Source organism: Thunnus thynnus, chromosome 14, assembly GCF_963924715.1.
Source record: "Thunnus thynnus chromosome 14, fThuThy2.1, whole genome shotgun sequence".
Classification (NCBI taxonomy): domain Eukaryota; kingdom Metazoa; phylum Chordata; class Actinopteri; order Scombriformes; family Scombridae; genus Thunnus; species Thunnus thynnus.
Genome location: NC_089530.1, coordinates 18,501,878 through 18,518,304, shown reverse-complemented (window position 1 = coordinate 18,518,304; position 16,427 = coordinate 18,501,878). Strand labels below are relative to the sequence as shown.

Here is a 16,427-nt window from a genome sequence, read left to right as displayed (position 1 = left end):
GGCACAGCCTAAGAAAGCATGTTTTTACCTCGGCTCGGTCATACTTTTGTTTGTTTCCTTTGTCACATCATTGGACAGTGGTTTGATTAATGGGCCTTCAACAAGGAAATGACATCACTGTGGCAGCCTGTCAGAGCACTGTTTAGCACATGCAGGAGACTGAGGGAAGGTGTGATGTAAATAAAACACTTATATCAGAGGCCTCTGGTGGTTTGCTGCGCTTTTAGGCTCTTTTTTCACAGCGGATTTCAGTGCTTTTAAGCTACAATAACAACGTCAATGTCAAGAGAAAGTTTAACTTGAAGTTTGTTGTGGTTTGTTAGGGGAGTCTGAGCGAGCTGTTGAGTCTCTCAGTGGTTCTGGATGATTGCTTACAGGACAGTTACCATTGTTTTCTTTGGGCAATGGGCTTTGTGAGGGGAATATCAAGTTACAAAAGTGCATGATACACAAAAAATATTTTGGCTGTTTGGCCTTTTTTTCATGATTCATGTTCCAGTCATGTAGCTTAGCCCAGTCCATATCTGTGGGAATTTAACATATTGAAAGAAGGGAGGCAGTTTACTGTCAGTGAAAATTAGATAAACTTGTTGAACTTAGGAGAAAGGACCACCCATAGAGTTTGTGTGAATCACATTAACTACGAGTTCCAAATTAATTTCCTGAACAGCTTTTGTGTTTTAACGTTTGTTTATCCAGCATCCAACATTTTTCCTCATTGTTTCACATCCACATGGTTCCACATGGAAGCACCTTTCTCTTGGCCTTACCTCTGGCTCCCCGCAGTCACACTCTTCTCCTTCCTCCACGTAGCCATTGCCACACTTCTGTCCACCGTAGAGCACCTTGACCTCCGGCATGTTGTAGAGACACATGCCCACGCCTTTCTCCAGACTGGCGGCAAGGTCCTTCTTACTGCATGTACTGAACACTGTTGGGAATGGATACCTACAAGAAGAATGAAAGTTGCCTGTTAGGAAGGAATGAAGAGACTTGATATTAAAAAGTTCCACAAATTTGCACAAGGCAGAAAAAAAAAAAAATCCTGCTTCATGTATACTTTTACTGTTCAGAAACCAAAATGATTTCAAGTGGAATCATTCTGCCGAGCTGCCTAAGCTCTGAGTCAGGACACAGACAGAGCTCTGACTGGCTGCCTTTGTTAAATCTGCTCATTCAAGAGGCCTTTTCACACAAATTTAATGGTCTACTGATATTGTATGAGCTCCAATTCAATACTGAAGATTTTCAATCCAACTCAATATATAAGCGGGCCATCACATGTCCAGAGAACCATTTTCTCGAGCAGCTACATTTTCATGGGGCATATCCTGGCAAGTGTGGGCCAATTGAAGTAACTGACTGAACGTAGGAGTGTGAGGACGGGTATGTTGGATGTGAACGATGTGTCTGTGAGTGTGAGCATGTGTGTGTATGTGAAATTAGATAAAATAGCAAGCCCGAAACCACATAATTTCAACCGCATTAATTTCACTCCCTGGTATTGCTTACCTGAAGTGCTGACTAATGTCTAATTTAGTAAGGAAAGAAATTGGATTTCGTATTGAAAATGAGAAAATGTTATGACTTTAAAGATGAAACTGTGTGATATGCCAATAACAGCTGTGAAGCCCGGGGGAATGGTCCTCCTGCTAGAGTGAGCTTTTGTGAGTCGACAAACCAAGACCAGAAATAAATAGGAAAAGAGAGAGACGAATCGTGGAAAACTAAAATAATATGTGAACAAGCAGGGGGGAGAATACAGCGCTGTTATTCTGATGGGGTCACAAATGGCTCAAAAGTAAGGCTTGGAAGAAGAGTTGGAAAATCTTCTAAGGAAGGAGATGAAATGCTGGAACAGACAGAAAAATGGCAGAAATCTTGCCGCTTAACCTCTCAGGCTTGTGTCCGACTATGCCACAGGACATACAGTGTTACAACACTGTGTATGACCAAGCCTGGGTCTCACAGCATGTGCCAGCAAGCAAACAAGAGCAGCATCACAAAAGGACTGACACAGAAAAGCAGGCTTTGGTGTATCAAATAAGCATCTCAGAGCTCACACAGTCACAGCAGAGAATCGAAAAGAGGACGTGGACGATGTGAGGTGGCAGTGAGCGAGGGATAGCAGAGGGGATTGGCAGACATGACACTGCTGGCAGTAGATACTTGAAAAGCCTGACTTCAGATAGAAACATGTCATACACGCACTTATGCAGCGATAGACTGACTGGGGTCTTCAAAAGCAACAGGGCGTGGAGACTGTCTGCAAAGCTCACGGCTTGACAGGACAGATTTGTGAAAATTCAACATTACACATAATATGTTTGTGGAGGCTGGCGTTGGACAGATGTGGTAGGGTGGAAGGGGTGGGGGTGTGTGATGCTTTGCCTCTGCCTGAGGGGGATTTGGCTACTACTACATGGATATTTCACTGCTGTTAGCTGACTATAGTGAAGCTCCTCCTGAGGGGAGCGGAGATAACAGTGGAAGCATTCAATGGGAAATAAATCTGTTTTTTCTTGATTTACCGAGAACATAGAACACAGACAAACATCCTCTTCTAAAAGCCACCCTCGGGTGCAATCGCTGCGTCCACATAACTCAGACTGTCCATCTTTGAGTGTTGGCCGCTTTCATCTCTCACTGACCAAAAGACAATCCACCTGTCTCCGTTTGCTCTATCTGCTCCCACAATCCCTCTTGTTAGAATCTTTTTACCACGCACACACAGTCAGAAAAAGAGCCTGGCTTCCTGAGCAAGGGGACCCATGCACCAAATCAAGCATAGACAGACATGTTCCAGGATCTGTATGAGGGGGTTTGGAATGTGCATGAGGGGTAAAGGGGGCTAAACACAGTCTGTTTTTAATAAACTAGCATTAATGGTGAAAGTTGGGATGGTTGTCAGTTGCAGATTTTTTCACTGAGGAAAATCAGGTTTCTTTGGACCAAATTAGACCCACATGGAAAGTATTAGCAAGATCCAATGGATACATGTTTGTTAAAAACAACATGAATTCAGGTCTGAGGGCCATCATTATGTGTACAGCCGTGCTTTGTTTGAGGCAAAGGCAGAAGAGAGTGTATATCTTGAGGGGTTACTCCCTTTTGCAGACTATTGACTGATTTATCTTCTATCTTCAGTCTTTGAGCATGAACCAAAAACACACTTCATCGTCTCTGGCCAGTTTACAAAGTTAAGATTATGCTGACCAAACACATGTCCACTATCACCACCAGTATGTTGTACAGCTCTCTCACTAATTTGATTTTAAGTAAGAAAGATATACACTAAAAATGTCAGCCAAAGTTGACTCTCAAAAACAGAAACTACTGATTGGATTTTGAATCACTGAAATGACATTTAGAAGCCAATTAAACACAACTCTCTTCAAGTGAGAAATTAAGATGTGATCTGTCATTTATGCTTGACTATTTAAAGATGAGTGCACACTGAGTAGGAATGGTGGGAGCCAAGAAACCATGTCAAACGATGTACATTTAACTGATGTTCAATGTGGCCAATGATTGCATATGAACACGGCTTTGATAATTGAGCTGACATCCCTCCAAGTAACAGGTGCCCTCTTCCATGCTGGTAACAGATGTGGTGTCAACTTGATGGGCTGCCCAAGGATGCAGCGAGAATATCTTATTTCTCTGTCACCCACTGCCTGGTGCAGCTTTTAATGACAGCAAGCAGATACAGGAAAGAGTGTACTGTCCAGACACAAATTAGCACAAACACTATATCAGGGACAAAATCTGAGGAGGTTCTTTCCAAGAGTTGTTGTGCCATTAGCTGAATGTCTGTGACTGTTAGCGGGAGGAAGAAAATTAATCTATATGAACAGGAAAAACACTGAATTACTATTCACTTTGTACGTGATGCAGACGTTGACTGTGGAAGTCTGCAGAAAGTTTCAGTGCAATGAGCAAAGCAATCGTGGCTTTTTTCTGAACTCACACTGTTATACTGTTATATTGTTATACTGTAAATCAAATGTAATGCTTTGTGTACTATTCTAACTATGGCTAGATTTAAAGAAATGCAGTATTTAAAGGCAATACCTCTGAGGAAACAAAAAAGCTGACACCATGAGGTAAAGAGGTCAATGTTTTCAATAAACCCATAGAAAGACACACCCTAAATAAGCATTAATAATGTACGAGCAGCTCAAATGTACAGATTTCAATTTGGAATAGACCCACGTCGAAGGTGCTTATTATCACAGCTGAGACCACACTGCTGCTCTGCTGTCCAGGAAATTAGCCGTGCAGAAAGTGTAGGTTTCCCTGGATATTATTAGCTTAAAGCCCTGCACCCTCTCCAGGTGTAGTTTGCTGGGGCGGAACAAATTTGGCTGCACACAACAGTTACAGAAAATCTAATTAGCCAGCCGCTTTTCTGGCTGTTGGTAATATTTGAAAGACAAATATGTCATTCACGTTGAGAATAACACACTGTTAAAGATTATAATCTCATTAATTTCAGACTCTCATACAGAGATACTGAAAATATGTGGCGCTAACTCACTAATAGTAGACTCAGTTCCTGTAAAAGCCATGATCACAGAGAACTACGAAAATATTAATGTTTTCTACTCTGCTCTTTTATTTGATTCATTCAGTAATGTTTAAAGTGGCAACAAAAACAGATATTTACCCCCTCTTATTTTGTCAAGTGATGTGATCTTGATTTGATTCTGTTGATTTTCAGAGAGGACGGATTTGTTTCCACCAAATTTCCACCAATACACGCTTCGCTAGGTTTAACCATCTCTCATCTATGCTGCCTGTACATTCAAGATGACCGTAATGCCAGCATCTCATAAAGAACAGGAGATATAATTTGGCACTGGAAAACTTTAAAGGGGATGTCAAAGACACCAGAAATGTGTGCAGCAGTTGATTAAAAAAGACACAAAAACAAACCCTGGGAAATTCAAGAAATAATGTAAAATTGAAGATGGAAAAAAAATCAACACATAAAATACACAGCCTCACAGCAAGCTGCCACCAACACTCCCACTATGCTACTGTAGAACAGAGACTGGCCTTTTACCTTCTCTGTCAGAACATACCATCTGCTAAGGTAAGCACAGGGTGAGCTAGACCAATGCAAAGCTTTCAAAGAATACACAGTATCAAGCATAGCAATGAACTTCAGTAACTGCTGACAGTAACAATTTATCTACAGGCCACATTTGTGCATATACAAGTGCATCAACATCTACTGCAGATGAGTTTTATCCTTCCTTCCTCCAATTGACTGTGCTCAGAGGACTTTTTAGAGGACCTAATGATGCACACCTGTTTTCACTATCACTGAAAGGCCTTCTCTGAATACATTGGGACATGTCACAGTAGGAAAAGCATAAGTGCAATTAACAAATCAATAATGGCTGAATTAGCTGCTTCAGTTTCGTTATTGTGCATGTTTGCTCACTGTCACAATGTCAAGGGACAGCTGAACATTAAGAAACATTATAAGTAAAGCCTGTGCTTTTCCTACTATCTATCAAAATGTCTGCTGTGACAAAGGTCAATTGTGCAGATGATCCACACCGACATCAAAAACAGAACAGCAATAACAAAGAAAACAAAATACATCTCCACAGTAGGAGTGACCCATTTTAACAGAACACAAACAAAACTACAAATACAACTGAAACACATGACTGAAATGAATGTTTTAAGGATAGAAAAAGGTGGTGATGTGGGGTGATGTGATAGGGTCAAGTGAAATAGAAAGGAAGCAACCTTTTCATAATGATTCAAAATGATCTTGTAGCATTCAACTAAGCCCTTACTGCGATGTGGATACAGGCTTTAGTGCACCAAGCAGCTTTTCCTGAATATACAATCATACTGTTTGTGCACTACAGATGATTCCTGTCAGTTTGATTAACTCAACACATGAGGCGAAGCCGGTGGGTTCAGAGGAGGAGGAAACGTCAGTCTGGATGGAGAGTGAAATTGGTCCGTAGACAGTAGAGGCATTGGTCACATGAGGGCTATTCTATTTGTAGGCTCTCTGACTGACATCAAGCTGCCTCTATTGCACTCTCAGCTGCACCACAGACTGACAGGCATTTAGTCCGAGTTAAGCAGGAGAGACATGTCTGACCTTTCAGCAAATGTTAGGCTGCAACACTGGCAGGGGCCTGTGGTGATTAAATATCAGGGAAAAAGGCAAAACACAAGCTAAATTTACTGCAAACATTTACTCACACTAGATTTTTCCCATCTCTACACACCAGAATATCTTCATATAATGACCTTTTTTTTACCTTCTCAACTCACTTGCACTCTGTCATTCTGACAAGAAAATAACACAAATCACGAGCTCCCTCATATTATTTTGACAAAGACTTCACCTCTTGGCCTTAAAGTCCAGGCATAGCTCCTTGCTGTGTTTCTCCTTTCTGCCCAGTTACAGGTACAGACAAAGGAAAGTACTTTTGAGCTTTCTCCACACGTTCATATGATGCAATACTTAGCTCAACTTCTAAAAGACTTTCCCCAGAAGTCTTTTAGAAGTTGTGAGGAGGAGGGGGGGGTGTCCATGTAAAGTCTGTTTCTCTCATCTGTCCCTCATCTTCCACTTGTTGTGACACAAATCTTTCATGGCAAGACTTTATGCCTCATACGCCTTTCAAAATCATCCATGTGTCCTCTTGGATTTTACTGTAGCTTCTGATGTCATTGACCACAGTATTCTTATTGCAAAGCTCAAATAATAATAATACACTTTTCACTTCACAATACACTTAACACTTTTCTTAACAATGTTACAAAGTTCTTCACATGAAGACAAAATACAATAAAACAATAATAAAGTATAAATGAATAAAATGAAATAAAATAAAATTCACACAGAGATAAAGAATGTTTTAAGAAGATATTTAAAAGCAGTGATAGATTTAGCAAACCTAATCTCAGCAGGTAAGTCATTCCAGAGTTTAGGGGCCTGGACTGAAAAATCCTGATAGCTGTTGGTCACCGGTTGGGCTCTGGGAACAACCAGAAAGCCACTATCAGCCGATCTAAGAGGGCGCCCAGGCACATAAGGGGTTAGTAGATCTTTGATGCGAAAATGAACGGGAAGCCAATGCAGGGAGGCCATAATTGGAGTTATATGATCTTGTTTTCTTGAACTAGTGATAATCCTAGCAGCAGCATTTTGAACCAACTGAAGACGATAGAGGGAAGCCTGTAGACAAGAAAAATAAAGGTATGGACCACCCTGTGTAAATCCTCAAAGGATAAGAAGGATTTAATCTTTGAAATTAACGTAAATTGAAAGAAACATGACTGAACAACCTTCTTTACTTAGTCATCAAAACAAAGGCCAGAATCAAACAAAACACCCAAATTTCATGCAGTTGGCTTAATGTTATGTGACAGGGCTCCAAGATTGCAGGCTACCTGATTGAAAGAAATGAGTGTGGCAAACAAGATAATTTCCATTATGTCGTCGTTAAGTTTGAGGAAATTTTGAGAAGTGCAGCAACTGATAACAGAAAGGTAGGCGTTAAGTTGGGTTAGGCTGCTATGATTTGTGGATTGTAACAGGACGTATAACTGGGTGTTGTCAGCATAACAATGGTTCTGTACATTATTCTTATTAATGACCTGACCCAAGGGCAGAATATAAATGGAGAACAGCAATGGCCCCAAGATTGACCCTTGAGGAACGCCATGAGTGAACTAGGAAACAAAAGATGGGACATTTCCAACAACAACAGAAAACGTTCTATTGGACATATAGGAGCGTAATAGATGAGAGCTGACCCCTTTTAGACCAACCAAAGTTTCAAGACACTGCAGACGGATAGAGAGGTCTACTGTATCAAATGCCACATTCAGGTCTAACAGGACCAGAATGGAGCTTTCGCCTTTATCTGCAGCAAGGAATAAGTCATTTGTCACCATAACTAAGGCCGTCTCAGTACTGTGTAGACCTCTAAAACCAGATTGATAGTTTTTGAGAAAGCTGTTAACACTCATTTAAGCAATCAATTGAGAGGCAATCTTTATTTCTCCAACACCTTAGATAAGAAAGATACTTATGAAATAGATCACATACATAAATAGGTTAACATGGGCTGCACAATTGCATGTTTAAAACAAGAAGGAAAAATACCAGTGGCCAAAGAGCAATTTATAATTGATAAGATGCAGGGGCTGACAGCGGGCAATAAGTCTTTTAAAAGTTTAGAGGGAATAATATCAAGCTGGGAAGAGGATTAAATATGAGAGACAGTGGTTTCTAGGACTGAGAGGGAAATTGGCTGAAATTGAGTCAGCAATGCACAGTTTGAGAGGAGGACAGATAGGACACGCATGTCTGAAATGATTTGAGTCCTAATATTCTGCACCTTTTTAACAAAATAAGTCTGAAATTCCTCTGCTAATTCAGTTCAGTATTAGAGGTGGAGGAACTGCTCACAACAATAAGACTTTGGAGTTATGGGAATTATTGGAAATCAAACTGGAAATTTAGGCTGATTTTGCCTCTTTAACAGCAGTCTGATAGCTGACCATGTGACTTCTTTGGATGTCAAGGGGGACTTGTAACCTATTAGCCTTCCTTATGAGTTCAGCTTTTCTGCATTTTCTCTTGAGGGCTTGAGTGTGCTCATTGAGGCATGGAGAAGGATTATGCTTTTTCTTTCTGATTTTGAGAGGAGCAGTATGATTAAGGATAGAGAGGGAGATATTATTGAAAGAATTATTCAGGGCATCAGGGCACTGTTGCTGCATAAAAGAGCTTGAGGTTAAGGTATTTGAGAAAGTTTCAAAGATTTAATGGCATGTGACAGGACAGTGGCACGCGGCTTACCAGTGGAAGGAGATAATGGAACAGTAAAAATAATGGCCTTATGATCTGAGACATAAAAGTCAACAAGGTTCACATTTATGGGGAGAAAACCAGTAGTGAGGACCAGATCTAAGGTATGGCCTTCAGAATGTGTGGCACCTAATAATTTGGTTTAAACTAAAAGACTCAATAAGATCCAGTAAATCACGGCTATTGGAGTCACCAGGGATGAGTACTCTTCAGAGGTCTGTATAAAAGTATACAAAGCAGAGGAACTGGACCAGAAATAATTTTTTAAAAACTTAAGACTTCAAAAGAGTTTAAAAAACCAAAAGACAGAAACTATATAACAACTATTTCTATGGATGACAGCAGTGCAACCACCCTGACCCAAATGCCAGGTGGAGATGAAAATGGGAAAAGCAGGGATAGCCTCAATTAAGGGGACAGCATCATTAGGAGTGAGCCCGGTCTCAGCAGCCACACAAAAGCCCAGGCAATTAGCAGTTATAAAATGATTGCAGATAAAGGACTTATTGGAAAGGGATCAGACATTCTACAGGCCACATTTTAGAGGGGCAGATGACAGAACAGGGAATTGGGGAGCTGGCAAACAGTTAATACAGTACAGTTATCTCTTATTCAGACCACCCCTAGACTGGCGAGTTGAAGCAGAAAAACTGGATCTGGAGTTCCAAATAACAGGGATATGAGAAACTGGAGGCCAACAGGGGGAGCTATCATACAAGACGGTGGGTGGAACAGCCTGGTTTCTAGCCTCAGAATGATTCTTATTTATTACGATATTGGACCAGTAGGGAGTTTGTGACAGGTTTACTGGTGTATGATGACATTCACACAGCTGGGCTAATCAGAGTGTTGTGAAGAATATTGGCAGACAGCATGCGAGAATCCAGTTGGTTTGGATGTAAACCCTCCCTTTTAAAAAGTGTAGCGTGCTCCCAGAACAGATTAAAATTGTCAATAAAACCGATGCTCGGCACCCTGCAGTGAAGTTGGAGCAGGAATGGAGCTGAAGGAGTCTGGTGAAGCGTCCCACTCCGCAGCCCAGAGTGGGAATAGGGTAAAGATGAACATGTGTTTCACATTGAGTTCAGGGAGCTTAGAAAGTCTGATGAAATCTTCTTTGAGCATTTCAGATTGTTGCTGGGGAGTATCATTAGTGCCGACGTGTATGACAATCTTTTTAATATGTGAGTATTGTGAGAGCAGGTGGGGGATTTGGATCATTAAATCTGAGACTGTAGCACCTAGGAGGGAAAAAGTCTTTGCCTGCTTGAGTTTTATTTTCTGATAATGGAGACACCGATTATCAGCATCTTGAATGGGGAGTGCTGTGCTCCCCGATTCTGTGAAGGAGCTGCACCCCCAGAGATGGACAGTGGGCCATGCTTGGGTTGCGATAGAGAATGCGCTGCACCAGCTCGTGGCTCAGGGCAGCAAAGAGCAGGCGAAGGAGCTGCACCCCACCCCCAGTGGATGGCCCGAGAGTAGCCTGGTGTCAGGTGTAGAGGCGACGGAGAGAAGCCCATTGCCGGCCCGGGGCACCGATGCACAGTTGGCATGAGCTGCCTGGGTGCAGGGGACTGAAGACCAGGCATGAGGGTTGCCGGTGCAGGGGACCAACAGGCCAATGGAGGGAAATCTTTTAAATCCAGGAGTTTTTAATATTTTTTTGAGTGGAATCTCCTGAGATGGATCTCCTGAGAGCGATAAGATCGCTTGCCACTGTGTTAACCCTCGCCAACGACAGACCAACTCGCTGCAAGCCCATGACAGGGAGTAGAACTGGCTGGGGCTTTGGGTTTAGCTCCCAGTAGGATCCAGGGATCTTCAGGCTGGCTAAGGGCAGCCTCCGGAGCTCCAGTGGTGATGGAGCAGGACCATGGAATAGTGGTGTCTTTATCTGGTACTGGAGCTGAGCAGTTGGGGGAACAGGTCCCGCTGGTCCTGTCCCGGATATCGCAGCCAGAGGAGCCCAGGACAGCAAGAAATTTAGCTTGAGCAGTAATGACAGCTGAGAATTCAAGGATGAGCTTGTCCTTCTGACTGAGTTCAGCCTCCACATGAGTGATGTTGTCCTTCAACTTTGAGAAGGTAAGATGGCAAAAATCACACACAGCCATCACGTTAGCAGTTAGTGTTACACTTACTCTCACTTGAGTGGAGAGAAAGGCCAGTTGAGAGTGGTATAAGTAGTTAAAAGTTCGCCACCAAGAATAAAAAACAGCCTAGCCAAACAAGCGTTAAAAGGCTGATCAGTCGCCAAAGTCAGAGCGGCCAGTCAACATACACTCCAATAGTTAAATTCTCCATCCAGTGAAATATGTGTATTAAAAATGACTAAACAGACTGAATAAAAGTAAGTGCAAATAATAATAAAATAAATTAGTTTTAAACTTAGACACAGTAAAATCTTATGGTTTTTCACTCTTAGCTCTTGCTTGGATGAAGAATTACTTTGGGCAAAACACAGTGAGTATTTTTCAATGGCAGTTTTTCTGACAGCAAAAAAATATCTTGTGGTGACCCACAAGGGATTAATTATTTACCATATCTTGTTAAAAATGCCGATGTAGTTATGTTTGCTGATGACTCAACTTTGTTCTGTGTGTCACCAACTTAAGTGGAGCTGAGAGAAAATCTACACATTGAGTGGCATAGTATTATCAAATGGGTGAGAATGAACAAATTAGTACTAAACATTGCCAAAATTAAATGCATTGTATTTGTTTATTAAATGTATTGTATTTGTTTATTAAATGTATTGTATTTGTTTATTAAATGTATTGTATTTGCTGCTGAGAAACATTTAAAAAAAAACTTTTCACAGAACAGAGCAACCAGATTAATTCTTCATTGTTTATTCTGTGCTGATGTGTGTGAAATGCATGAATGATTATTGTGGCTAACTGTGGAGGCTAAATTAAAATCTTGTCTTTTGTTATTCATGCAAAATGATATTTGGAATAATACACCACACTTCTTTTGTAAAAAAAAATATCATATGCTGGTGTTTGTCATGGGTATAATCCACATCAAGTGAGCACTGGTCATCTGGTGGTGCCAAGTCAACAAACAAACTGTATGATGAAAACTGTTCTTCACAGAGCTTCTGTTTGGAATATGTTCCCCATTAACATCAGACAGACCAAAAGGAGATTTTCATTTAAAAAGTTACTAAAACAAAAATTGGTGAATCTCATACAATGTCATTGCGGTTTTTGCCGTTTCGGAACCTTTGATTGTTTTTATTCTCTTTTTGTTGTCACGTATTTGTGACAATTTTGTTTTTGTTTTCATTATAGGTTACTATTGTTTATTGTTTCATATGTAGAGTCATGTCACTTATTTTCTAATATTTATATTTGGCTTGTTTTGCCTTTTTTATTTTATTGATACAGTGTGATTTTAATTATTGTTTGTTTTTATTGTTGTTGTTTTTGTATGAACCCCAGGAAGACTAGCGACCACTTTGTGGAAGCTAATGGGGATCCAAATAAAGAATAAAGAGTAAAGAATGTGTACCGAAATATTTCCTTCACTGTCATCTTTCTCCTGTGTTTCTCCCACTCTCACCTCTCTCCCTCTTTGTGTTTCTCTTCCTACTTTACCACTGAGGGAGATAAAAGACAAATAAAACCACTGCTTCCTCGCTCTGCCTGTCTATCCAGGCATAAAGCACCTCTCTGCGGATCTCTCCCTGTGTGCCCTGGCCCTGATTGCAGCTGGCAGCGTCACTGATAATCACGTCATTTAGATGCAGCCTGTCCTCTCCTCCATTAGCATGTCTAAGCCGAGAGTATCCAAAACACACAGTCAAACGAGCTACACTGCTTTACAACGTTGTGTTTAACATTCTGGAGGCATTTGGGCTGAGGGTCAAAGCAGGTTGCTAATATACAAAAAAGGAAGCAGATCTGTGATGGGGGAAATGAGTTCTATATTGGTTGCTGAAATTGTTGGTTTTGTCAACAGGAAACTGAATTCCAGCTGATAGTTCAGGAAATTCAATTTGGGAGATAACCAGCTAAGTCAAGCTTGAATTTGGGTAAGTTCATAATTTTAATCTTTCAAGCTGGCTGAGAAACTGGCAAAATGTTTTCCATGACAAATTTGCTCCATGGCCCGTAGTCTGACGCAGCAAAACAGATATTATCTAGACAACAACATTGTCCAGACAATATAGATGATCTCTCACCCTTAACATCAAACATTAAAACAAAAAAAGTCCAGAGCTGTATTAACTGTTTGTTTTTTTTACCATTTGGTATCAGGTGATGTCAGATTGTAAACACAAAAGTGAGTTTGATGGGTTGATATAGTGAACATGTTAGCACACGAAGGTGTTTTTTAGGGGCAAAATTGAAAACTGTGGAACTGGGATGACGAGGGCTTTCAAATGCCCTTGTAAAATAAACAGTTGAACAAAGACTTAATACGTTTTATCTCTTGTTTATATGCGTTTTTTACAGCATTTTGAATGGCCTTGTTGTTAAAAGGTGCTTTACAAATAAACTTGCCTTTGTGGGTTTCGCCTTTATGAGCGACTGCTCATAGTCATTTGACCCACTGTTTAAGGAATCACGTCACATTCTGGAAAATATACTTATTTGCTTTAAGCATTTGCTTCCATATCTGTATTCTAAATATGAAGCTAGAACCAGCAGATGGTTAGCTCAGCTTAGCATAAAGACTGTAAATATACGCAGTATATCAACTATTCCTCTGGTATAAAAATATTGGTAAGTGCAGCTTTATGAACCGACAGAGTATATAAAGTAAATAAAAACTGAATCTGATTAGCAGAGCATATTGAAGGGCTGTTATATTGGACTGCACTAGATTGTACATTACAGGTGTATCCAATAAACTGGTTACACAGTGTAGGACTTGTCGACTTATTGTATTATCTCTCATCTTCTAGTTTTTTATATTCAGCTCACCACACCATCATAGAAATCAATGAACTCCAATAAATTCTATATTCACTGAGCACCAACATCCAGACTGGAGCACAGTAATTAATGGTCAATGCACAATTAAAAATATTAATAATTAAATAGGAAAATATTGATACTTAGAGTCGATGTATCAAACAAAATTGTCGGGCAAAATGTCACCAGGATGTACAGATTTAACCTGCACCCTTTACAAAGCAAACAGAGGAGCGAGTTTCAGAATAAAAGGTCACTGATCACCTTTCTCAACTATTAATATGTCTAATCTCATAATTATGTAGCAGAGAGTGAAGAAAAGGAGCAACTGTGCTTTATTAACCTATTCTGTTATAAAAAATGTAATAACGCCGTGACTCATTCTAACCCATTTAGATCAGAGAGTCTTTTTCTTAAACTCGCTGCATGACATCATTTGATATCTTTGGCCGATGACGAGCTAAAGCAAAGTCATGTCAGTACACTGAGTGCATATTTCAAAACTTTACTGCATAAAGCCAGCGGTGCATTATGCATTTTTTCTCTGAAACAAATGTTATCGTATGAGAGCAGCAGGATGAGCTCACTGTTGCCAGTGTCTGCACAAACAAGCACAGTTTTTGACAACTCTTCCTCCCTCCCTTTTCTACTTGTACAGTGGAAGGTAATGCAAGTTTTTTTTGTGACAATTCTTGTAGTGCAGTGCCCGTTAAAAACATGTCTGTTTGGCCATTTCTTCGCCTCCGGTATTTTTGCTTCAACACAAAGAAAAATGAATACTGTTAATGTGAGGTGTGAATGAGTATATACACCAACAACATGAAAGAAACTAACATTCTCTTGTACACAGATGTTAAGTACTGTGAATCTTTTCTCATTTCAAGTATAATGAGGACTGCATTTTAAAAAATGTGCATCCTAAAATAAGGTGGATCGATCATATCGGGCTCTTAGATCGTTTATTTTCTGTGGTTTCAGTTCAGATCATTTGAGTGGGTATATATGCCCAAAAAGATCTGTGCTTACATGAGACATACTGGTTTTGAACTGCTGTTAGAAAGTAGACTAAGAGTCAGTTCATTCTTGATTAAAAGCTGTTTTTTGTTTTCGCTGTCTCATGTTCTCTTTTTAGAGCACGCCATGTGAAAAACCTTTTCTCTGACTCTGATCGCCAACTGTGCTCATGCTTATAGTTTTATTATTATTGAGTGCAAAAAATCAGAAACATAAATATTTTTGGTGAAAAAACCTCAGGGACTTGAAGGTTTAATGAACATTCAAACTCAATATTTTCAGTAGTCTTTTTGCTATTTAATTAATACGCACATCATCATCAAATTTTATCCTAAGAATATCCACTCACGCTAACCCAAATTCATTTCAGATTCGGAGAAATGCTCCACTTCAGCAGCAGAGGATAGTCACCACTTCATCACCCCGCTCTTTCCTCACTCCTGGACATAACTGAATTAAATGTTTGCATAATTGAAAAAAAGCTTTAGAGCTGCAACAATTAGTTGATTAATCAATTAGTCAATCATCAGAAAACTATTCTGATAATTAACGTTTCAGTTTTTCAAACAATTTTTCAAGCAAAAATGCCAAACACATGATGGTTTCAGCCTCTTAAATGTGAAGATTTGCCTTTTTTCTTCATATTCATATATTACAGTTAATTGAATATCTCAACATTTTAGACTGTTAGTCAGACAAAACAATCAAATTGAGGACATCACCGTGGCCTCTCACAAATTGTCACTATTTTTTTTTTAAATTTTAAACATAAATTTTCAAACATACTACTAAAGTGACTAATCAAGAAAAATTAATCGATAATGAAAAAAATCTTAAGTTGCAACCCTAACTAGCCTTTTACCTATCTTAAATGTCAATGTTAAATGACAATAGCCCCAACAAGGGCCAGCAAACATTCACAGAGATTCCTCAAAGACTCTAATGTAGCACTGCTTTAAACACAAATGCTCAGTTTCTCATATCTTAGTTAATGTAATTCTGAATAGACGACAGTATCACAAGCAGCTGTATTTCCTTGTTTTTACATTCACAGTGCATTTACAGTGCAGTCCACTTTTCTGTTTGTCCACCTAATTAACAGTTTCCTCTCTTTGGTCACTGTGACTTTTATCCATGCAGCTACATTTCCTTCCTTAGAACACACTAAGGTGCGATGAAGGAGTTGGGCTTACAAATATTAGAAATGTCTTGGCAGTCAGTCTGGTTCATTATTCATCGATGTGCATCAGGCATGGACAACTATAGTTTAAAGTACTTCACACGATCCATCTGACCAGCAGAAAATTGGCAAAACTCTTGTCAGGAGGAGATGAGAATTGTTTAAGATGCGGACATGAACCGTGCACCCGCAGCCAAATGTTATGGTCTTGTCTGCAGCTGGAGGATTTTTAGACAGGGATTAAATGTGTGTGGCACAGTTATTGATCCCAAACCTTTTGACAGACATATTCAGGGCAGTTCAGGAGGACTTAAAGATCACAGCTAACAAAGCTATAGTTGTAGCTTCCTCTACACTGCTCGCCTGACGACTGCAACACCATCTCATCAAAGCTGGCTGGAGGATGTAACGGCACCGCTCAAACTCGAACAGCTTAAGCATACCA

General features: G+C 40.0%; 1 protein-coding gene across 3 annotated transcripts in view; it reads right to left on the bottom strand.

The window, feature by feature from the left end:
- The window catches only part of adam12b (ADAM metallopeptidase domain 12b), a 96,466-nt gene that overhangs the window by 22,622 nt on the left and 57,417 nt on the right, over positions 1-16,427 (bottom strand). For all 3 annotated transcript variants that reach the window (XM_067610351.1, XM_067610352.1, XM_067610353.1), the window contains one exon: positions 771-948. In XM_067610351.1, coding sequence (XP_067466452.1) covers positions 771-948 — 178 coding nt within the window. The remainder of the gene's footprint in view (positions 1-770; positions 949-16,427) is intronic.